This window comes from Mustela lutreola, chromosome 13, assembly GCF_030435805.1.
Source record: "Mustela lutreola isolate mMusLut2 chromosome 13, mMusLut2.pri, whole genome shotgun sequence".
In the NCBI taxonomy this organism is placed as follows: Eukaryota; Metazoa; Chordata; class Mammalia; order Carnivora; family Mustelidae; genus Mustela; species Mustela lutreola.
The window spans coordinates 78,992,592-79,017,345 of NC_081302.1; the positions used below are offsets into that span (position 1 = coordinate 78,992,592).

Genomic DNA, 24,754 nt, shown 5'->3' on the forward strand with positions numbered 1-24,754 from the left:
AGAAGTGATAAGAATTGGCACATATATTTTGAAGGTAGAGAGGACAGGCCTTAGGATTTAAATGGGGGGTGGGAAAGAATGTGAGGAATCAAGGGTGATTTAAGGTTTTTGCCTGAGTACCTAGGTGAACATTGGTATCATTTACCTGATTCTGGTCATATTCACACAGGAATACTGATTAAAAGAGAGACACATTAAAACTTGGTATTGAGTGGTCAATATTTCAGATTCACAATATGAAGAACAGGTGACAGAGAACACGATGCTATTAAGAAAGAAACAAAAGCACATGGAGGCAAATGAGGTGGTGAGAAGGAGACAGTTAGTGGGGGAGAAAGGCCCAGCAATGAGTGTTAGAAGCCCACGTTCCAGCCTGGCTTTCTTGTCCCAGCTCTACTGTTATTCAGTTCCTTAAAAATGTTCGGTTCTGTTTCCACACCTCTAAAATGGGGATTTTATACTAGATAGAGATGATGATGACTGAATTATCACCAAGGTTCCTCTAAGATAGAAAATTTTATTGATAAGGTCTGTGATTTTCGCTGCTCCATCAGCCTCAAGCAGGTAATGGTAGAAACTGGAGAGTTTCAGATCTTCTTCCTGTTCAGTTTAGCTCAGGGGCGTTTTCCTAGTCTCAGTCCATCTGCCTGAATGGAGAACAATGACCTCAGTGCCCTGAAGTTCTACCTTCACGAAGCCCCAATGAAGTCCAGAGTCAGCGCAGACCCAGTGTAAGAGTTAGAGGGGGTATGAGACTAAACTGAAAATCGAAGTTCACAATCATGGTTTGACAACTTTCTGATTTCCTTTTAGGACGACTATTTCAAATGATGGCTGGTGCATGGACTAAAAGAACTATACAAAACATTTGTCTAATGTGAAAGGCTTAGAATGTGTTTCAGATTTTATGGACATAAATAGAAAACTGTTACACGTAAAAAATACTACATTGAAAAGAGGGAGCATATGATTCTATGACTCACTCTGTGAGCACTTAACCTATATTTGTATACCTCCTAATATAACAATACTAATGTATTATTATTATTAATGTTAGTACATGATAACAATATATGTAAAATCCCTTTGCTATTCTAACGACTATATGACCTAGTATTATCTGTGTATTTCAGATGAGACAACCAGGGCAGCAAAGAGAAGTCAAATGACATGAAAAAGATCATCCACTTCACAACAAACTGTAAATAAGGGTTTGTTTTCATTACTGAGCTAGAAAAAAATGCATCCCAAAGAACAAAAGAAAACTCCAAAAGGAAAAAATATATATATTAAAAAGTACTCCTTTGAAATACCAACACCTAACGGGAAAGGAGAGAATTAAGGCTGACAGGTCTTTAGCTTCCTGTGACAAAGACTCTGGGTCACACTGGAAGTAAACGCAGGGCACAGCAGCAACCCCATGAAACCCGAGTTAGGTGGGCACAGCAGCCCCGAGTTTCTCCACCTTGGCACTGCTGACATTTTTCCAGATTAGTCTTTGTTATGCAGGATGGTCCTGTGCATTGTTGGATATTTGGCAGGACTCCCCGCGCCCCCACCACGTAGCCCTGGGGGATGCCAGGAGTCCCCAAGCCCTAGCTGTGACAATGAAAACTTTCTCCAGGTGTTGCCACATGTCTCCTGGGGGTCAAATCGCCTGGCCCGAGAACAGCAGTATCAGGGGTAAGACAAAAGACAGTATCTAGAAATGTGCAGAATATACTGAGGTGAGAGCATCTAATGTACAAAGGGAGCCCTCTTCTCTCTAGTCAGACTAGGAGAGAATGAAGCGACCCCCCGCACCTCCCAGGTGTCCCACAATCCACAGAAAGAAACAGCGGGAGCCTTTAGTACAAAGTGATGCAAGTCACAATGCCAGATGGCCTTTAGAAGCGGGCAAACTCTGGGATTACCTGTGGGACTGAGAGCTTGCTTATGAGGACAGGACCTCCATGAAGACCTTTAGCACTACTGAATGCTCTGTGGGCAACTTGGCATAAAGAAAAAATAGGGAAAACTAAAAGGCATTTTCCAAATGTAGCTTCTAGAGTTTTATAATGCACTAATTTCTACCTTGTCAAGAGACTACAATGCTCACTGGCATTAAATACAATGTTTACACTTGAGGTAACCTGTACATGCTTAAAATAACTTTTCCAGAAGCCAGGATAAGCTTTTTATTTCTGTTCATCATTTTGGAAAGGTAACTCAGCACTGTATTTTAGTTTTCCACTGAGGAAAGAGTATCTCCTGCCCCACTCCAAACTTCTACCATCTGGAAAAAACTTATTCCTTGAAGGAGAAACTCCTAAACCAAGATGAGATTCTGGGACCCGCCAAAAGTCTCGAAAAGGCAGCATCCTTTAGACAAGTCACCAGCTGTCACTCTGCATACCCTGCTGGGGAAATTCCCATGGAATGGATTGACTGTTCTCTTATGGCTTATATTTCAACTGTTTTAAAAGCCAATACCTGTGGGCATCCTCTTTGTTAGATCCTGCCAATAACATACTACTGAAGGAAAGATCAGAAGTGACTGAATGTAGCAATATGCTACAGCTTGCTGATAATTCAAGCGCGGAAAAGCCCATTTAGACTGTCCAGCGTATTCCTGAAGCACGCTGTGGACACAATCTTTCTTCCCACTTCGCTTCAATTTAATAGCACTGTTATGATTCCCACACTCCACTCGGGAAAACATCTTCTTTTAGTTTAGTAGTTTAGCTCTTATTATTTTAGTCAGATATTTAAAATTGCAAGTGATTTTTATTTTGAAAGGGAAAAAGCAACCCCCAAACTCAGGTGAGTGGTTGAGTTCCCCAAGCCAGCCTTCAGAACATTATTCAACCACCATCTGTGTAAACGAGAATGAGAACATGACTTCACACCAAGCAGCAAGGGAAGGCAGAGACGGCTAGTTGGGAGGAAGGAGGTGGTGAGAAGGGAAAGGGCAATACAGGCAAAAAGGCAATCAGCCTGCACAGAGGCTTGGAGGTGAAACACCCCACCCCGCCACGCCGACAACTGGGTTGGGGGGTGAGCGCTGTGCAAGGTAGGGTGGAACACTGGTGGTGTGAGGGCAGGGGCCGAACCTTGCAAGGCTCTCCAGAGGTCCCTCAGAAGAGAAATCCATCAAAAGTGCATGTGGGGAGGCATGATCTCACCAAATCTTTGTTTTCCTATGGTAACCAGCAGGACGCTGAGCACTTCCTAACAGAAACCCGTCATTAGCACACAAAGGTTTAACTGAGCAAGGAGGACAGAGGTAAGAAGGATTAAGCTGCCTATTGCACCAGAACAGCTGGCATTTAACCCAACAGGGACCAGTCAGCCTTTTGCAAATCGAGGATCAAATTCACCCAGATGAGAGATGTAATGAGAGAGGAGGGCATTGCCTCTTCCAAAAGTCCATAAAAAGATTTCCATTAAGTGAAGAACCTACTAGAGCAGGAAAAATTCCCCATCTACCCTGATATAACAGTCACATTTAGAATGATTTTACTATAGCTCCATGTGATGTAAAACCCAATATAATGATGATGTTTACTATATATATCAAAAGCGTTAAACAAAGTGACAGAGTTGGGGACACTGTCCCTGGTAGTCAGCTCATTCTCTTGGAGGCTTCAGGATCCACTGACCCGGAGCCAGTGGGTGCCACTGTTCTTCCAGATTTTTATTATTTGGAAAATCTACTTGAATCCAGGGGTCAACATAAAGAAGGATTAGCCAAATGTGCTTTAGAAATAGTCACTGAAAAAGACTATTGTGAACAACTGGGACAAAACCACACAGACCCCCACATTAGTACTGATGGCCCCAAATGGTTGCATGCAAAAACCTCTCCAAAAATATTTGTGGGAAAACCCATGACTGGTAAGGAAAGTACGCCTTATTTTCTAAGCAGACGGAATGATCAGAGGACTTACTTCAGAATATTCCAAAGGGCTAGGTTGGTGACATTTTATAAAGATGCCATTTCAATTAAATGCTCATTAAAAGCATTACATCATTACCCAGCTAAACCACAAGAATGCACCCAGAAATGGCTTGGACAAAAAGCAAAATCTGAAGACAAAGTTATAGCACAGTCCTGTATGGTCAGGGAAGACAGGATTTAATAACCAAGAAAACAGATGGGGTGAATTTATATGTGCATTTTTAATGAAGTAAGAATCCATGGAACACCTGAATTACAAATCACAGGCACCTCACTCACATAGGACTCAGGAGAGAGAACTGAGGTGGAGGGGCACCATTCCCTCCCTGGACACCCAGGCACCTGCCAAGAATTCTGGCTGGAGAGCGGATGCCAAGTTTCTCCTGCTTTCCTATTCCCACCCTTTGGCTTCAGAACTCTCAGCAGCTCTGGCTGAGAGCAGCCCTTATTCCAAAATACGCCCAGGGTGTCCCCTCCCCACCTTGCTTGCTGGGCCTCTCAAGCCTGCAGATGCTCAAAGGAGGCACTCCACCAACCAGGTACCATTGGACTAATATCCAGAGTGAAGAGGTGCTCCAAGTTCCAAGTAACTCATTTACAGACAAACTTTTATAGCTCACCCTGCTCAAACCTGGACTGCCCAGGCTATAACTGAAACTATTCTTCCTGCTTCCAATGTTATGTATTCACAAAGAGAAAATTTATTTTTTCCTTTCTCTATAAAGAGTGGTATAAAATATTGGAGAGAGTTTATAGGAGGTTGAGTTTATACAAGTGTTAGTGATTATAATTACATTCATAACCAGTGCTGGGTTAAGTTCCTGGTTATATAAGCCTTTTTGCTGGATTTTCTCCTCTCTCTTGCCATTACTGATGGATAACGGGAAGGATATGAAACTCAAATTTCAATCTGGGTTTTTTTTTTCACTTTTGTGAAAATGGATTTTTAAAAAATGGGTGGTAACAATGAGACGTGAACTTGATGGCCGATGTCAAATAGCCACCTGTGTGGCCACAGACTTGTCTCCTGTTCTTGGGTGCACAGCTAAGTAAAGTTCCTTAGCTCCTTGTACCCAGGTGGGGCCCTGTGACCAGTCCTTGCCAATCAGACATGCGCAGAAGGGATGGCTCCCTTCCCAGAGATGGTCAAGAGCAACGATTCCTTCTCCTGGCTCTGTCCCCTACTAATATCAAGGCTGACCGTGCACTCAGTGGTCACACATGAATGGAACCTGACTGTACTGAAATGGACCCTGAATTTGTTTTAATGAGGTGTGTTAAGATACGTAGACAGAGAAATGATTGTCATGGAGGAAGAAGTTTATACTTACAGATCCCTAGAAACATGAGGCAGGGATGCCAAGCAGGGCCACAAGGGAAAGCGTCGGGGTCAGTAAGGAGGCAGAAGAGGAAAAGAGAGAACACGGTCCAGAGCCTTTACTGGGGTTTTCAGGGGGTGGAATGGACAAAGCTGGGTAGGTATGAGGTATAATCTTAGGACTGGATGGTATAAATAATTTCAGCAGGGCTCTGTGTTATAGGGGTGATCCCTAATTGTCTGGCATCTGACCCCAGAGTGATTTAGGGCAGGGGGAATACTTTATTGGTGCATGACAGTTCAGAGAAGAGATGGCTAGGGGTGTGGCCTTTAAGAGATGGCTGGGGGTGTGGCCTCTGGACTGGTTGACATGAGTATTAGAGACACTCTTGCAGTGGCGAGGGGGGTTCCATTTCAATTTGGGAGGGCTCCATTTCATGCATGACCCCTGCGTGCACTCTCAGCCTTCCCATCAGTGGAAGACAGAGCCAGGAGAAGGAGCCTGGGAGGGGCAGTCTCTCCAGGATCAAGGCCCCAGTGAACATCAAAAATGTGGGAAAAAAATATTGGAACATAAGAAAATATGCTCAGTGCAGTCGTCTCCCAATTGACCGTGACATGAATAAGAAATTAGCTTTTATTGGGATATGCCCCCAAGATGTGGGGGTTGTTCATTACAGTTTATTCCCACCCCAGCTAATGCACCTCAATTCAACTTCTCAATTCGACTTTCTGATAAAGTTATAAGGGTTAGAGAAATTGGGCAGCTCCGGCTCACGCTTCTTACAGCATGATACCAAACCCCGACTGTGTCAAATACATGTAGCATGGGGATTATTAAAAGAGACCCTGAAACCTAAGAGATACTTAACAGTGGGCCTCCAGCCCAATTCTGGGTTTCCAAACACTGGTGCTGCGGATTTGTGAAGCAGAACACAAGGTCCAAGCTTTCCTTCAACAGGTCATTGTGTTTAAAACAAGCCCAAATAAAACAACAACAACAAAAAAGTTCTGAATTTGGAAACTAGGTTTTATTTAAGTACATCACAATGGGGTTAGTAATGAGGTATTTTAGATTTATAAGCTGTAGTTTCATTTGTATGAGAATCAAAAAAAACTTCCCAAGTATTCCATCTTTCTCGTTTTTAGCGGACAAGCCCCTTTCACTTCACCTTTGTGCTTGGGGGTCTTGGGAAGGTCCTCCAGGACTCTGTCCTCTCAGGAGGGGTTCCAGAGGGTGGAGGCCATGTGGAGTGAGTTACTATCCTTTCTGTCCCATTTAGCATTTAATGTTCCTCCCCAGATGTTTCCATTGATTTCAGACATTATCGAATCTGACACAGGAGGGGTGGTGGCTCGTAAAGGGGAACTAAGTGTTGGCTTCCTGTCTCCCTGTATTCCTTGGAAACACAGCATTTAGTTGGGAAACTCTGTGGCTACCACAGCACCTTGTCCCAATAGGCCCAGGAGCTATGGCCATCAAGGACAGTATTCACTAATACCATACTGGCTCCCCATGGGATGCCCGGGAGCCAGGGTAGGCCTGGCACAGAGAACAGACTCATTTAGCTTTTCCTTTCTAATAAATAGCTGAGTTTAAGAAGTGGCAGGCAGAGAATGGCAGTCTTGCCCTAACATCGTTGAATGTGAGGAAGGCTAGTCATTGGGATTTATGTGATATAAAATGGCGTGATTGGCAGTACCAGGTATAGATCAGAAATAGTTCGAGCTCAAACCCAATAATGCCATAAGCAGAGACAAGCAGACTACGTTTCATCTCATCCACATGCACAGTTTATAAAACTGGTTGTCTAGCAGCACAGTCATTAAAAAGTACAAAATCGCCTTTTCTCGAAATTCTCAAAAGACCTTGCTGCTTAATTAGTGCCAATAAAATACGTGTCCATATACGTGTCCTTCTGAAAAGGGGTGGGAATGATTTCCAGGGTGTTGGCTGTGAGGAATTGAGAAACAAAGGTTTTGAGGAATTTTTCTCTGCTGCTAAGTATATTCTCTTGCTCCTCACCCCTCGTAAATTTCATCAAGAAAAATCTGAAAATTTCCTTTTTTAAAGTCCAAACTGATATTACTTTCTTTTGCCAATAATCACATTCCACTTCAAGGAGGAATACTCAAATATGCAGACTGGACTCCACCAATGGAAAACCTGAGTGTGGGCTGACACCAAGGGTCTTGATGAATTTCAGGCCCTACAAAGGTGACATCTCCGGTTTTAACCTAGACTCGCTTTCAGATCAAAGTATGGGAGCTGCAGACAGGCCACGGGACTGAGCGTAAGATTGTGATGGTTGGAAGAAATCTGATTTGCTGAATTGCTTGAGTGGAAAAATTTATTTTGAAACTTGAAATGAATCATCACAAATTCCATCAGCAAAGGAGTGCTTTGAAAGGTCTATCCAAAACCACGCAAAAATAAGCAAAGCAAAATTCTTGGAACCTCTCTAAGGAATGAACGACGGGCTCACACCTTCTCGAAAATATTTCTTCCCAACAATTATGTGCCCAAAGTGAACAACACTGGTATGTAAGACTCTAAGCCGCTCTTTATAGTGGAAAGAGAAGCTCCTGGTAAAATCCACCACCTTTGTGACGTAATCCACAAAGTGTGGAACAATGAAATGAAGGGCTCTGGGGACCTTAGCCCATCAAGCGAAACTCCTTTAGGGTCCTGGCTGTGGACAGAGTCTGGGGGACAGCTTCAGGTGGGACTTGGGGGTGGAGAGAGGCACTCCTGTTAGATCAGGGTCCCCCAAGCCTTGAACATGTCTCAGTTCCTCTCAAATCAGTGCCATGTTCCTGTATTTCCTTGGGGGTGGGGTGCTACATCATTCTAAAAGGTGATTCAAAGTGTAACAAGAACTCAGAGTTAAGAAAGTAAATCAGCACATATAAACACGTAATCCCATCAGCTGCCATATCCCTATCTTCTCCAACTTGCAATCTTTCTTGATTTCCACCACTGACTTTCTTTTTCCCCCGACCCCCAAAATTCATGCTCTTGCCAAACATCATGTGTTTTTCTATGCAGCGAGTCTTCCTACCTCCCGCCTCTCACCGAGAAAAGTCTGCACCCGGGTTTTCCTGATCTGACCCTCACCTAACCCTAACCTCCCGCCCTCCTTCCCAGCCACTCCCCCCCACCTCTCTGATGTAGCTGTCTTGACTAGAGGGTGCCACTGCTGACCCCAGAGGGGACCCTGGGAATATGTCAAGACATGTTCTGCTCTATTATAGTTGTACAAGGATAGGGAAAGAAAGATGGAAGGTTACTGACATTTGCTGCCAGCATCCTGAAATGCTCATAAGGTCGCCCAACAAAGTCTAGAATCTGGGTTTCCCTGGCCCTGCATTGGGAAATACTGCCCATGGCCTCTTCAGGTTCTTGCATGCCTAGGCTAGGTACAGAGTGCTCTCTCTCCTCACCTTTCCCCACACCTGCCCTGCCCCACTTGATCAGCCACTCCTCACCTTTCAAGAATATAAAATGTCACTTCCTCAGAAGAGCCTCTGGACTAGCTTGTGACCCCATAGACCACAGCACACAGGCCAGGAAACAGCGATGTACACATTTCCTGGTCATCAGCTCTGGCCTTCTGGAAGCGGCTGGAGGCAGGAGAGGCAGAATTTCTACGTGTTGCACTCTCAGGGTCACTGATTTGCCATGATTCTGCTGAATCAATAGATTCTCAAAACACACTCCCTGGAAGCATGTATGCACATTCCCATTTCCTGGGTGTTAACCTCCTTACACACTCCCTGCAACACCTGCACACATGAGTGTTCTTGCCTCTAGTTCTCCTTCTACCTTTCGCTCTTATGGACTTTATACATTCATTCCCCCAAAGGACTCTGATCATGATACTCTCCTCTGATCATGATGCAATCTCAACACACATAATCCTATCTTCACATAACATCTTAAGTCCTGACTTCTCAACCTCACATTCAAAACCCTGTGCTGTCCAGTTTTCACCCACCTTCTCACATCTTTTTCTGACCTTCACCGGTGAAAGGACAGACTCCTCACAGCTTCCCACACCTGCCCTGAAATTCTCTACATTGTTCCGCTCTCCCATCCATTCCTACATCTCTCGATCCTACCTGGACTTCTAGGCTAAGCCTGGATGCTACCTCTTCTACTAAGTAATTAATAATCCCAAAAGAAAGGCATTTTCTCTTAGCCCTCTGAAAACTCATAGCATATCATCTGTATTTGACTTGCGGGAATTATTTTCTACTTTGTACTAGAAGTTTCCATGCGTGGATCTAGTTTCCCTACCAGACTACAAACCCTTTGACAGTAAGGCTACGTTGATCCATTCACCTAGCACCCTTAGAATCCACCTCAAAGCCTTAGATGTAAATATTACACAATAAGGTTAATGAGCAATGATGCAATAGCTTTGCTATGCATTAATAGTGAGAATTTAGAAATTAATTCTAAAATATTCATTTGTTAGAAAAGTCAACTCATGAACAGAACACCAATGGCCTTCTATAATTCCTGCCAAATATAATTCATATTTGCAATTTATTTCATCTCACACAGTTGCACTCAATAGGTTAACATTTATAACAAAATTAACAGAAAGCTTCTACGCTAAAGGCTAAATACATACAATAAAATAATGACATTGATGATGATAGTGATGATAATACAAACTGGAAAAACATCCTATGGGCTGGCTACTAGGTAAATCACCAAATTTGAGGGAAGCCGATAAGGGTGGTAGAAATGGACTTGAAATTCACTTGGTGCTATCTCTCAGGTAAATAAGTAACTTTTGGGAGTCTATCTGTTTTGGAACACAGGCTATTTCAGGGGAATAAACAGATTTATATAGTGGCATCTAGCTAGACTATCCCAATTCCACCATAAATAGCAAGCTGCAATCTCAACACACATAATCCTATCTCCGGAATTGGAAAACCATCACTTCTACTGCAGAATGGGCCATATTAGGGCTTTCTGAAGCAGACAACTGAGTGACCATCTTATAAATCTTCTGAGGGTCCAAAGGCAAGCCCTCTGGAGTTGGGACCAGAGTGCAATATCTAGATGAGAAGGGTAAGGGGCCTGGAGATGGTACTCATGGTCCAATCCATACTAGTCCCTGTGTCTTCCTAAGTATGGGCTCAGGGATAACAGGACAGCTGTCCAGATTGTTCTTACGCTCATCAGACAAATTGCTTCCCAGCCCCAGTCCATCCTGCTGCAGAGATGGCAGTTTCTATCACCAAATTGGCAGAGCTTCTAAAGCAAGCCACATTCAACACTCTTCTATTTGTAGCCCCTGCTCACTCGAAATACACAGAAATCCACACTGAGCAAAGCTGAACCACAGGAGAGCTTTAGAGTTCAAAGAACATGATTTTGCTAGAATGCCCGTGTGTTGGGGGCGGGTGGGAGGGCTAGAAGTAGAACGTTTTTATTTCCTGATCTAGATACTTAGGGACACTTGAGGGAAAAGGAGGTCAGATGAAACTCAAAGAACAGGTCATAGGCTGTAATAAATTGGCAGGGCATGCATTTTTTTCTAACTGTCGGTATTTAATAGGTTAAAGAATATCAGTGAGGATGAATCATTTTTGTTTGAAGCACAAAACAGATTGACATAGAAACAAAGAGGCTTGGAAGCTTTATATTCTTTGGTTCTCTGAACAATAAAAGGCCTTGTCTAGTCGACATTTGGAGTAATTTTTCCCAGGGGGATTATTACTATTTGAGAGGGATGAAAGAGTAGCATTTTCATGATCCATTTTCCTTTTCCGAGACTAAAAGATGTGTCTCCTTAGGAGAGAATCTTTTGGCTGTATTAAGGAGTGTGAACGAATCCAGGCAGCCACGTTTCTCACACGTCCTCTTCCAGCTGGAGGAAAGACTAAAAGCAGCCGAGAGAATCGGGCCTCAAACTTTAAAAGTCTGCTTGAAAAGTGTATGTCAAGGAGAGGGGATTCTTTCAAGAAACGAGGTGTAAGTTTAGACCCTCACAAGATCTGAGTGACTCTGACTCTGCATACAGGTATGTGAGGTTGGAAAACGAAAACCCAAGCAATTAACAGAACATGTCAAACTTGGGGCCGAGAGGCATCGATGTTTCACTCCAAGCACAGTGTTTTGCTTCAAGATCCTCCACTCAGTTATTAAAAATAAAGTTTAGAATTCCTAGCATTTAAACTCTCCAGGCAACTGGAAAGAAAATGGGCTCTCGGAGCCAGAATGGATGAAACCTACAAGCTATAAACCTGAGCCCGAGCTCTCATTAGATTTTAGGTATGTTTTTCTTCTGAAATGTGTTCTTGTGATCTCTCGGTCTGCAGAACTGGGAAAAAAATTTTTTTGTGTGAACAACTGGCACCAGAGGGACCGCAGAGCTACTTGCTGACAGTTGAAATCATGAAGCCATTACCATGCTCCAGCGCTTTCATGGGAAACCAGAAGAGGATGAGGGAGTGGACCAAGGCGTTGATGCAGTGACCCCAGAAAACCTAAGGGAAAACAAACCAAGGGAGTCAGGAGCTGCCCACAACTCTTGACCTCTGTGCAACTCAACAAACGCCTCATTGTGAAGGATACTGGCAGTGGGCTGCGTTGCTCCAGAAGTAGCCTAGTATTCTTGAAGTTAAAAAAATACCGGTTTCCTCATTTTTACATACAAATGACTGGACTATCTCTGGATAATATTACCTTGCTGCAAAGACCTAAATATATATGCCATATATGTGGACCAATATACAATCTGTCCATATCCAAAAATGATTTATAAGCTTTTCTCTGTTTTTTTTAAGAATCCTAAAAAAAGACAACAGACATTTACAATCATCTAGAAAGAGAAAGGTATTAGGTCAAAACTGTTAACAAGAGACAGAAACTGTGGACTTCCTGAAAGCATTAAAAACACTTTAAATGTAGATTTCTACATGGTGCTCCCATTCTTTTGTTTTGTTTTTTAAAATCCCTCCCGAGCAACTTGTTAATTTCTGGGGGTTTGGTTAATATAATGCACATTTAAAAATTCTCTTTAACACTTGAAAGGTCAAACAGAAGAACACAACGTTTAGTTTCTTCTAAATTAAGGTTTCATAAATGCACTTTAATCATCTTTTTACTACTGAGATAACAGAACTACTATACTCAAGCCAGCTTGAATTTATTTAAAAAATCCAGATTTTTCCAGGGATTGTCATATAGTTTGATCCTAAGTAGCAGTGAGGAAGCAGAAAAATGAAAAAGGTCATAGACAATGGGATTTTCCATTTTTAAATGTTCATTTTTTTCCCCTTCTCCCTGACCTCCTTACCTACCTCCTCAAAAAAAAAAAAAAAAAAAAAAAAGTCTCCAAGGCTTCTGCAAATAAGTCTCAGAGAATTCTCAGCTCTGCTACCTTTTAAGTGGGTTCTTTCCTACTTACTTCCCATCTTACAGGGCTATTGAATTCAAGCGCTTTAAAAAACAGAGTTACATAAAGAATGCAGAACCAACAGGCCATGCTTCCCATTGACAAACTCAGAGTAAACAGGGACTGAAAACAAGTATTCATCCAAGTCTTCCCGTGTATGGAAGACAGTAAAAACCAATAGGATCCATTTTGGTTTTTTCCAGGCTTGAAAGTGCCTATTATGCTTTCTTCAAAAGAAGACAGCTCTGAAGGAAGAGACTCTCAATAACACCGGCTCAAAACGAAGGCTCCAGAGGTGGTTCTCTCCTGGAGGACTCCCCTTGGCATCCTTACCAAGGCCCCGGCGGCTACCCAAGCAAATCACGCACACCACCTGTGCCCAGTAATTTCACTGACCTCTGTTAAAAGGTCTCCCTGAACCTCTCATTAAACATCCTAATCCCCTCCCGCACAAAACCCGAAGACAGAAGCATGGCAACACAGGCGTCCTGCACCCAGCCTGGCATGTGTCTTCCCTTCTGGCCGGGGCCCACAACCTCTCTGCCTCTTGGCTGTGACTGGCAGGCCCCATGAGGTCCCCTCTGCCCATCCTGACTGTGGAATCCTGGCAACACCCAACCCAGCTTCTACTTGGCCCTTTGCAGGGTTGCTGACACCTTTTAGGTCTAGAGGATTTCTCATTTGATTTTCCAGTCTGATTAAAAAAAAAAGAAAGAAAGAAAGAAAGAAAGAAAGATACCCACGACTGATTGGATTCCTGTGTTGACATCTGGCCAATTTTTCTCGCTAGCTAAAGAAACATTTTCTTTTAAAGGAAAAACCAAGCCAGGGTGGTAAGAAGGCTCTGTTAGGCAAGCTCCCAGCCCTCCTCAATGCAGGGCTTTATGAAGGGTAAGGGGAGTCTCTGACAGCTGATCCAAAAGGCCCTAGGGCCATGGGTGCTGCTGGCCACATGGGGACAAGAGGAAAGGAGTCAACAAACAGGAAGTAAACGTGCAACACTGAACTTCCTTTCCAGCTGGCATCTTGAATTTACCAGCTTGCTATACTGGGAGAGGGCGGGCATCTCACCTCTTCTCGAATGTTCTCCCTAATGCATTAGCTCTCTCACATGCAGATAACTAGAGCTGGAAGACATACAGCAGTGCTTATGCCCTTTTGAAGTGACAATTCTGCAATAACATTGTGTACCTTTGTGTTGAAGCCTTCTGCATTCTGGGTGATTTTGTAGAGCTGTGGGAACCTGAGCATGCTCTCCTGGGTGCAAGACCTCTCGAAGATTCCCAGCGTGAAGGGTGGTAGTGCAGTGAAAATCTGTATGGAGAACAATGAGCTGTTAAAAGAGGATGTTCTGATTTGTCTGGCTTAGGTGTTTCCGTTCTATGGAATGATGACTTAATTTTAAGTCAAGTCCGAACCTGAGTTTCAATGATTCACAACTTACCAGACACCCTCCAAACAAAGAAAGTGCATGAACGACCGTTTTTGTTACTTAGTCAGCATAAATGAATCCATTGGACATTGAAAACAACACCATAAATATATGATTAGCTAAGAAATCATGTCATATTAACAACTACCTTCCTTTGAAAAATGAGCGGTGATTTAGGTGGCTTTGTGAAGTGTTGTGCTTTTCGTGATCATCGGCTCAGGCACAATTTTACAACTTCCCATCCTGATCTTATTCTCAGATTTCAGGAAGCATGATGTACTTCATCCATTTATTCATCTGACAGACATTTATTCGGAATGAATTATGGGCCAGACACTGTGATAAGCACCAGGAATAGGTACGGACGTTTAAAGACAGAAGAAGGAAAAGAAGCAGGTCCCTGACCTCCAGGAATTCCGTCTACTGCAGAGCGGGAGACGGGCAGCCGGCAGCAGGCATATAAATAAACACATAAAACACAGCACTCTGCAAAATTACTCATGGGGGAGAGCGCAGAGAAGAAGGGAGAGTCAGGATTCTGGGACCAAAGAGTGCCTGACCTGTAAGGTATTGGACCTAGGGGATTTGGCCGGAGGAAAAGGAATGTCATGGAGTGGGGCAAGAAGGAAGGACTCCCCTGAAACAGGAACCACTCACAAAGCTTTGGGTCCGAACACATGTGGTATGTTTGCGGGTTGGGGTTGGACTTCTACGACATCCAGGATGGTGACTGGCTGAGGACAGGGCACAAGACAAGGCCGGGAAGGAGAGAGCAAGCTCCCATGATAATGAGTTTCTTGGGCCAATGGTGCCTTCTGAGACTTTCGCTTTTACCTGTAATCTACAGGTGGAGAAAGGCCAATAAAGCTTGAAGGCTCCTCTTAAACCTTGGAGCAGAAAGGTAAACATCCTGGGATGTCAATTTTCTCCAGATTTCAAGGATAAAAGGATCAAGAGTGGTCGTACTCATCTCTCTTACAGGAATACAAGTCGTCTGTTTAAGGGAGATGCTCCTAGCAAACATCTCAGAAGCTTTGCACACTTAGTACATCAACTCTCCCTTGTGGTTTTGTTTAAATGTGCTATCATGCACAGTTGATACTGCCATCCTTGTTTTTCTTTTTTTCTTCCCCTTTTCACTTGACTTTCTACCCACTTGAAATCATTCTACCCTTCGCCAATGGACAACAGCCCAGTAGGACCTACCATATTTCCATATTTTCACCCTGCTTACAACATACCACATACACATATGTATACTGTTTAGGGATCATTCTTGGTTATTACAGAAACAAGACACAATTACACATTTTTCATCATCACTTTTTTTTCCACAAAACAATGCATGATGGGATGCCCTTCAAGTCCCTTCAGCCTGACACTGATGCAATTTTCTCATGCCCACATACTAATCCATAGTATGCCTGCACCATATTTTTTAAGCTATTTACCTATAGATAGGCATTAATTTCTTTCCAACTCTTTGTTCCACAAACTTTGTATCAAAAAAAAAAAATCTATGCTATATTACAACATACACACTTTATCTTTTATTCCTATGGGAAGGTTTCCCAGAAACAGTGTGGGGGGTAAATAGATAAAATTATTTCAAATTTTATAAGATGCTGCTTGGTTGCTTTCAAAAAACATTTACCTTTCCTTTTACAAAGGACAACAGTAATCTTGTCCCTGCTTCTCTATCAGCAATGGTGTTATATTTAATATTCTCCAGACTGAAAAATTGGAGATATTAACTCTTACTTTAAAAAATTTACATTTTGGGGGCACCTGGGTGGTACAGTTGGTGGAGCGTCCAACTCTTGGTTTCAGCTCAGGACATGATCTTAGGGTCCTGGGATGTCCAGCTCTATGCTTAGCACGAAGTCTGCTTAGACTTTCTCTATTTCTGTGTGCCTCCGGCTCTCCACCCCCTGCACTTACGCATGCTCTCTCTCTCTCTCTCTCTAAAATAAATAAATAAATATTTTTAAAAATTTCACATTTCCCTGATTACAATGTGCTTGAGAATGTTTTTATTTTTTTGTTGGACACGTGGATTTGCAGTTTTGTGAACAGTCTAGTTAGGTCCTTTGTCTGTTTTCTATTTGTGGTTTATCCACTTTTCTAAGAGTTCTTGGATTAAAACAGATATCCATTCTGTCTTTGTATTATAAAGTTCCATCCAAATGAATTCTGTCTCCTGGCTTTCTTGATGGTTTCTCTCCCCATATAAAAGTACTTAATTTTTATATGGTCAAGAATAGCTTTGAGTGTCCAATTACAGTTATTAAGGTTTTCAGGAGTTTCTTGCAGGAAGCTTACAGTTTTAATTTTTCACATGTAAACCTTAACATATCTGGAATTTAATTTATCTATGTGGTATAGAATAGGAGTCCAATTTTATTTTTTTCAAAAAATAAAGAGCCAAGTTTTTAGAACACAATTAATCCAAACACTTCCCATTTAGCTAGAATAGCACCTTTGACGTTTATTAAATTCTCACATATTACAGATCTGGAGTCCAAAACTAGAATTTAGCTCTGGATTCCCTAATTGCCTAGTCCAGTTTCACATCAGCATCACATTGACTTGGTTACAACAGGCTTGTACTACAGTCCGATGTTTAGTAAAAAGAAGTTGACCCTTACAATTGTTCTTTTTTGTACATCTTTATTCTCAGGTACATGTTAATTCTATTTATACTTTGATATCATTTTATGTAACTGCCCTCTCCCCCCACCATTCAATCACTGGGATTCTATTGGAATACATAAATTTATATAACAATTTAGAGGAGCTTTTTTAATGATATCACCTTCTCATATGAAAGAATAATATGCCTTTCTATTTGTTCAACTCTAATTTGTATACTTCAAAAAGGTTTTGGATTTTTTTTTCCTACTTGGTACTATAAAAATTATTCCTATGCAATGTATATGAAAACAATTATTATACCCTTGAATTTCTAAGTGTTCATTGCTAGAGTTTAAAAAAAGCTATTGATTGTTAGGATAGAAAATAGCTTATGGGTCTTACATGTTTATTATGGATCTAGTCACCTTTTAAATTCTCTTATAATTCTAGTATTTCTTTACTGGTATTTTCTGGGTTTTCTAGATAGACAGCCACTTATGAACACATTTAAAAGGCCATATTTTGTGTGCATATTTGTATAAGCACAGAAATCAGTTTTTTCTAGTATTTGTAATAGTTATTTAATTTTCTTGGCAGTTGCTGAAAATTCCAAAAACAATGCTGAATTATATAGTGATTTCAGGCATTCCTGACTAATTTCCTACTTAAAATGAAATCATTTAAGGATTTTACCATTTATGGCAATATGCTACTTTTTTTTTTTAATATGAATAGTCTGGATTATAGTTAATTGGTTTCTTTCTTTCCTATTTTACTTAGAGTTCTTATTTTGGGAATGGCAGCTGATTTGCCTCAAATACATTCTCAGCATCCACTGATGAGATCAGGTTTTTCTTTTTTCTTTTGTTGACATAATGATATTTAGAAATATTTAAAAAGTTTGAACCTCCTATATTTCTGAAATAAATCCTACTTGGTCAAATATTTTACTCTTTTGATACACTGTTGAACTCTATTTGCTATTTATTTAGAATTTTTATAATTCTGTTTAAAAGCAAGGATGGCTCACAGTTTTTTCTTCAAATTATGCTGGCTTGATAAGATTAAATGGATACATTTTTGAAACAGCTTAAAACACATTGAGTTATCTCTTCATAAAACAAGAGATGAAATCTAACTGAAACCCATCTGATCATGGTGATTCTTATAACCATAAAACAAAATGATGGAGAAATTTGATTATGGATTTAATGAGAATCCATTGGGATGGCATTCCTTCATTCATTATTCTGAGAGATTTAAGAGTTTCAAGTCAGTTTTAATGCTATTTAAATCTGCTATGAGAAATGATGACTCGCTACTTTAGCTGACCCGGGGAATCAAACATAAATATAAAGAGTAACTACAGAAAAGAAAAAGTAAGACAAGCAAGACAGAAATACTGTTTGGAGAAAATGGCAGGAGGAAATCCAGCCCCGGAGAGGGGTCACTAGTGAATGTCTCAGAAGTCCCAAACTGTCTCTTGTACCAGACTGTACTCTGTGCAGTGAGGCTGGAGTGGCAAAAATCTACTAAACAGGCCTTGTTGGAACAACAGTGGCAAAAATTGGAATATGGACTAATATGGATCAGATAATAGTATTGTATCCATGCTAAATTTTAGATTTCAATCATTATACTGTGGTTAGATAAGAGAATGGTCTTAGCATCTATGCACCAAAGTATTAAGCAGTAAGGGGGCCTGATGTGTTAAGTTATTTTCAACTGATTCAGAAATAAGTGTGTTGGTGGGTGTGCACCATGAGTGCCCGTGGCTGTGTGTGTATGCACACTCATGTCTATGGGTGTGTACATGTGTGCCCAACGGGGCTGTGCACACATAATGCACATGTGCAGAGAGATAATGCAAATGAGGACAAAATGCTAATAACTAGGAAGCTAATATCTCCTGTATTAGCCAGAAGAAAGAACTCCTTTCTTCATACTCTGGCATTATTTCTCTAAGTTTCAATTTCTCTCAGTTTCAGTTTATTTCAAACAAAAGTTACCAAAACAATAACTTTTTAAAGATTTTATCTATTTATTATTTGAGAGAGAGAGAATATGAGAAAGCACAAGCAGGAGAAGGTGTAGAGGAAAAAGCAGGCTCCTTGTTGAGCAGGGAGCCCGACGTGAGGCTCGATCCCAGGACCCTGGGGTTATGACCTGAGCAGAAGGGAGATACATAATCTACTGAGCCACCTACACAAAACAATTCCAATGGGGACAAACGTCCATGTTCTCAAAAGGTTTGGCCCTTTCAGCATGATTGTCTTCTGGAGGCCAACACTCTTTGACACCACTTCGTGGACCCTTGACCTTCCCAACTCTGCCGCCACTGGTTGGTGGCTCACTACAACACCTGTTCTGTGGACCTGTAGCAACATGACATAGGGCCATTTCACCTTGAAATTCACCTCTTTACAGCAATATTCTCTTTTCTGAGGGACACAAAGAACATACCACACATTCCCAACTCTAGGGATCAAAAGTTCACCATGAGTCCTAAATTTTCATATGCACAACCATTACTAAAAAAAAAAAAAAGTTTAAAATTTTTTTTTTTTTTTTTTTTTTTTTTAGTATCTCTGAGAAACTCTGATGGGGCTTAGAAATCTGCATCTTCAAACAAACCTTGGTTTGTTTGAATGTAAGTGGTATATGGACCCTATTTTGACCAATGCTGTCTTAAAGCCTATCAGCATTTCATGCATAGCAGGTCCTCAATACAAGTTTGTTGGATTTATTTCAATTGTCCAAGGCTGCCCAGAGCTAAGAAAAGAATCCAGCTCCTGTGCCTGAGTATACAAGTAGGGCCAGCCTCCATGCCTTTGGCCAGGTGACTTTGTATTCTACTCCTTTGCTATAAAGCACCATCACATAGCTTCCTATTTATAAATATGTATATGAGCATGGATTTGACCCTTTCTGGCACTAAATCTATGGAACAGTCAACATAATTTTAATCTGCTCAAAACAGTCACATGTTCTGCAAAATTACCAGTCCATCCAAGGGGAGGTCCCTGAGCCTCTCTCCATGTGGTAGGTGAGTTAGAGTAGATCTAACTTCTGGCACAGTTGATAAATGGGCATTGATTCAGCCTTGCTCTCGATAACGGTCACCTTTGCCTTTTGAGCCTAAGTATTAGCAACAAATGTGCTAGTGCACTTGGTCGTGGGATAGTCTGTAACTGACCGGTGCCCTTTAAACTCCATATCTGAACTCAGGTCCCAGTAGCAGGTTATTCTATCCATTTGGCTCTCTTTACTTGTCAAGCTACACAGGGCTGGGGCAACCTGTCATATGCAGCATTTTATACCCAGCAATGAGCATTAGTAGCTTTTTAGCTACTAAAAAAAGGAAAAAAGACTGAGGAGTGGACAGATGACTTGAACATGCAGCCACAAATGTATATACAAGCTTTAAATATTTATAGCACCACAATGTATACTGTATGTCTGGTAACTGCCATCTGAATCTACCTATGATGGCTACTTCTGACTATAAACTCCCACCGGGCAGGCAAGGTCAGAGTTAGTGTCCAAAAGACACAGGGTCGTGCAACTCAAAATGTTGCATGCTGGGGTCTCTAAAGCACCAGGCTGTGAGCCCCTGAGTTCTCGCTGCCAAACAAAAAGCTAAGTAGTTACACTTCGTCATTTTTGGCTTGTAGTTCATATTTATTTTTAGCTTTTGAATCCATGATAGCGAAGTAATGAAAAAAAGAACTCAAAAATTATGAAAAATACTGAACAGGCTGATTACCATTCACCACGGGAGCTGGAAGTCAGCATTCATTATTCTAGCACCAGCAGTGGAAGAAAACATTCTTCTGCAAGGACAGTAACTCTTTTAAGAAGGACAAGAAGGACATTAGATTATGTACTATATATGCATGTCTGTGTTGAGGAATTCAGAAATAAAATTATGAAGTGGAAGGGGCTGCGATGTAGTTCAGAATTTTTTACTCAAGCTAAAAACATGGAAATGTTGTGCAGACATTTAGTAAGGAGGTAACAAGGGTCTATTATCAAGATATATGGGTTAATAATTTCATGGGGTTATTCAAGAATGATCTGCTATGATTGAAACCATGTGTGGAGGGCTTGGGCCCCTGCAGGATGTGTCGCCGCAACAAAGGCTCTAAAGACGTATTTGTGCTGCCTGCTATGTGCGCAGATGATTGACTTAGATACACTTCCCAGACATAAACAGTAAAGGAATGTCACTGAAGTTCTGCATGCTATCTGATAGAGATGGAGAATGCTTACCACATTGTACAAGCCGATGCACCAACGTTCAAATAAAATCTGCCCAGAAAATCCATTAACAAAGGCGAACCAAAGCTGGAAGAGAAGAAAGTTCGAGAAGTTTTATATCAATATTGACCTAAATGTTTCCATTCACTGAAGAAGTAGTGGGGGGGGGGGGGAATGTGGACCACCAGCTGGACACAGCTGCTGAGGGATAAAGAGCCACAGGATGTGGCGGTCTGTTCTTTCATAAAATATAAAGTCCCAATATCACATGTACCAATATTTTAAGGGGAATTTGTCCTGAAGGCATACATCAATTTGGTAAAGTGCACATATTTACAGAAAAACAACTTATGTTTAATTTATATTGAATGTGTTTCATGGCAACGCTTTCTCATTGACTGGAAGAGTCTCAAATTCACGCTCTTTTCCCCTATAAAGTTGATTTGTTAAACACGATTGATCTTTGCAGGACTTTCAAACAGATAAAAACCATAAATAAAGAACAACAAAAACTCCTCTGTTGGTCATTTGTGAGCTTAGCTCATAAAATACCGATCCCCCCTTAATCAGATGTCCACCACCTCAGCAAAGGTCAAATGTGGTAGTACGGAAGGAACATGCTCAAATTATCTTCAGGAATATCATGGGATGTAGAAATAAATAGAATGTAGATGATTATTTATGTCTTCAAGTGGACTGTAATTCTAAATGATTAAGCAAGACTGACATAAAAACAACTGCGGAGCAAAATACCAGGGAATAAAAATATTTTAGAAAAGGAGGCATCAGACAGGCATAATTAGTAGAAGATGTAGAGCAGTAAGACTGCACTAGGAGAGGGTCGAACATCACGAGGATGGACAAAAACCCGATTTAGAAGGGAACGAATATGGAAAAATGAAATGCAAAGTGCCTCTGTCATCTGAACTCTAGGAATACAACAGGATTCCACTGATTTGAAGGTAGACTTTAAAATATCCCGTGTGAATTACAGACTCCACCTAAGTGGTAAAAATCATGACAGACTGAATCTGTTACTAGAGTTAAACTACAATGGCAACACAGAACAGCCACCCCACAATAATAAGAGTTGAGATCAAGTCTACTACTGAAATTTTACCGAGTCAGATTTTTCCAAACCAGTTTCTTGAAGCCAGGTTCCTTACATGCACAACTGTACTGAGTGTGATACCCAGGACAAAGGACTCACCAAGCCCCAGTGGGATCAAACAAAATACACCACAATTCAATTGACAGATGAAGTTTTCTTAAGAACAGCTCTCATTATCCCATCCTCTGTTTCAAAAAGCTACTATGAAGTCTCTTAAACCTAAGATAAGCTTGCCGACCTTGCTGATCTTCAAAAATCCTTCCACACACCAATTCACTCATAAATCCAACTGTCACCCAAGAGGTCCCCAAGAGGTGTGGCTGTTCTCAGTCAAAAAATATTGATGGGGGACTAAAAATCAGAAGTTTGTGCTGTGTTTTGCACGTCAAATATTTTTTTACAACACCTGTTCAAATATTAGCTGTCCCTAAAACAACATTTCCAATCGCCCTGCTTTCTAACTACTGGCGGCCTTGACAATCAATACTTCAGCCAAAGTGCAATGAGAGCCTGGATCCACATCTGACTCAAGCATATTTGTCAATTGTTTTAAGAGTTACAATCTTATTTCCCCAAGACTGTGTTATACTTTCATATTCTCCCATTCGAACAAATGAGCAAACACTGATAAATATCTAGTGAACACTTAACTCTTTTATTGTTTAATTCAGTTAATTTGTCATCTTTTGTTGAAGGTAGTGATATTTCTACAGCTCTCCCCCTTTCCCTACATCAACTGAAAACAGCAAAAATAATTGAAAACAGCAAAAATAATGGAAAATAGAAAATAGCTATTTTCAATGAAACTATGGAATAGCCCTTATTAAAATACAGATGGCACAGAATGAAAATAATAAAAGCAACAATACTAGGTCAAACAGGAGGACTGCCAATAGCAGACAAATCCTACAGAGTAAAAAGTTTTGCAGGAAATATGGGAAACTATCCAAGAAACAGCTGAATCAACTCTTATTTAAAGGGTGAAATCTAGAAGCAGGGACAAGTCATGGCTGAAGTCCCTTGCCCCATTCAGCACGGCAAGCAAACGGAGGTTCTAGGGGCAATGTACACACAAACGCGGTTTCTCCCCAGGGAGCAACGAGGAGGACGGCAGGATAAACGGGGAGAATAAATGGCCGCCAACCGGGCAGACTCTGATCAAGGGAACCCGAAAAGAAAGAAATGCAAACTCATCTGGTAGAAAACCCATAACATACAGACATTCAGTGTGAGACACATGGAGCTTCAACCCACCGATGGAGAAGAAATGGCAGTGAGGGAGGTGCTTACTGCTGCCAAGTTACAGGGGACTAGTGTGGAAGAGGCAGAACATTTGATGACAAAATTGTTCTGAGACAACTTTGCAGCCCCTCTTCCTTACACATCATCAGAAAATAATAAGGAAAACACTATACACACACACACACACACACACACACACATACACACACGTATATGAAATAATACAATAGTAAAATAAATGAAAATAATATGAAATAATCTTTACAGAAAGAACCAGGTCACAAGGAGGAGAATATCTTGAATACTCTTGACAGCGCAAGAGGAGCTCAAGAAAGTGTGGCTTTTCAATGAAATAAGAGCTAGAATAAGATGCCTAAGATATCAAAGAAGGAAACAAACAAGAAAAAGTCAATGTTGCAGATGAAAGGCACATAAAGGGGGATAGCTCCCAGAACTGGTACTGCCAACACAGCACTTAGGGATAGGAAGGGAGGGCTTGGGAAAAAATATGTCAAACAAAGCACAAAAGGTTAATACTCATTTTAAGCGAAACTGAGCCTCTCAAAGATAACCAAAATATTCCCCCCAAAAGGTGTACATTAAAAAAAAAAAAAAAGAATAAGTAGAATAGAAAAAAGGTGTTCAAAGATGTAATAAAAGAAAAATTCTGAAATATTCTAATACCTTTCTCAGACAATAGGGAGAGAACCATTTGTCCCCAGAAGACAAAACCATAGATATGGTGTGCCTGGGTGGCTCAGTGGGTTAAGCCTCTGCCTTTGGCTCAGGTCATGATCTCAGGGTCCTGGGATCGAGTCCCACATCTGGTTCTCTGCTAGGCAGGGAGCCTGCTTCCTCCTCTCTCTCTCTCTCTCTCTGCCTACCTCTCTGCCTACTTGCTATCTCTGTCAAAAAAATAAAATCTTTAAAAAAAATACAGATAAAGATTAACGCCGTCCAGTATCCTGATATGTGAATTAATGAGTTAAAATTTTATAAGACTGCTACTTTAATACATTCTGGAAGAAAAAGCAGCTAACCTACAAGGGGAAAGATCAACTGGCTTCACATTTCTTCCCAGCAGTATACAATACCAGAGGCCAGAGAGAATATTACAAGGCCTTAGGGAAGTAATGCAGGACAAGAATTTCAACAAAAGACAGAAACCAAGGAAACATTAAGAGCTAAAAATATGACAGAAAATGTGATGATGGAAGTAATAGTGTGTCTGTTACATAATACAGAAAATTTTAAATGTTCAGTGGATTAAAAAAAGCAAAATATATGTTATATAGAGAGAAATCATGTGAAGCCACCATGAAAAAGAAACACTATTTGAAGAAGATCAAATTCATAATCCTGACTTACAAAGGCCTGCAGACCAGGTCCTTGCCTG

General features: G+C 41.1%; 1 protein-coding gene across 1 annotated transcript in view; it reads right to left on the bottom strand.

Moving 5' to 3' along the window:
- Positions 1–24,754, bottom strand: part of ATP8A2 (ATPase phospholipid transporting 8A2) — a 608,051-nt gene that overhangs the window by 150,866 nt on the left and 432,431 nt on the right. Inside the window, exons 28-30 of the mRNA XM_059144204.1 lie at positions 21,018–21,092; positions 13,871–13,993; positions 11,690–11,768 (exon numbers count right to left, since the gene is read on the bottom strand). Of these exons, the coding sequence (XP_059000187.1) occupies positions 11,690–11,768; positions 13,871–13,993; positions 21,018–21,092 (277 nt within the window). The remainder of the gene's footprint in view (positions 1–11,689; positions 11,769–13,870; positions 13,994–21,017; positions 21,093–24,754) is intronic.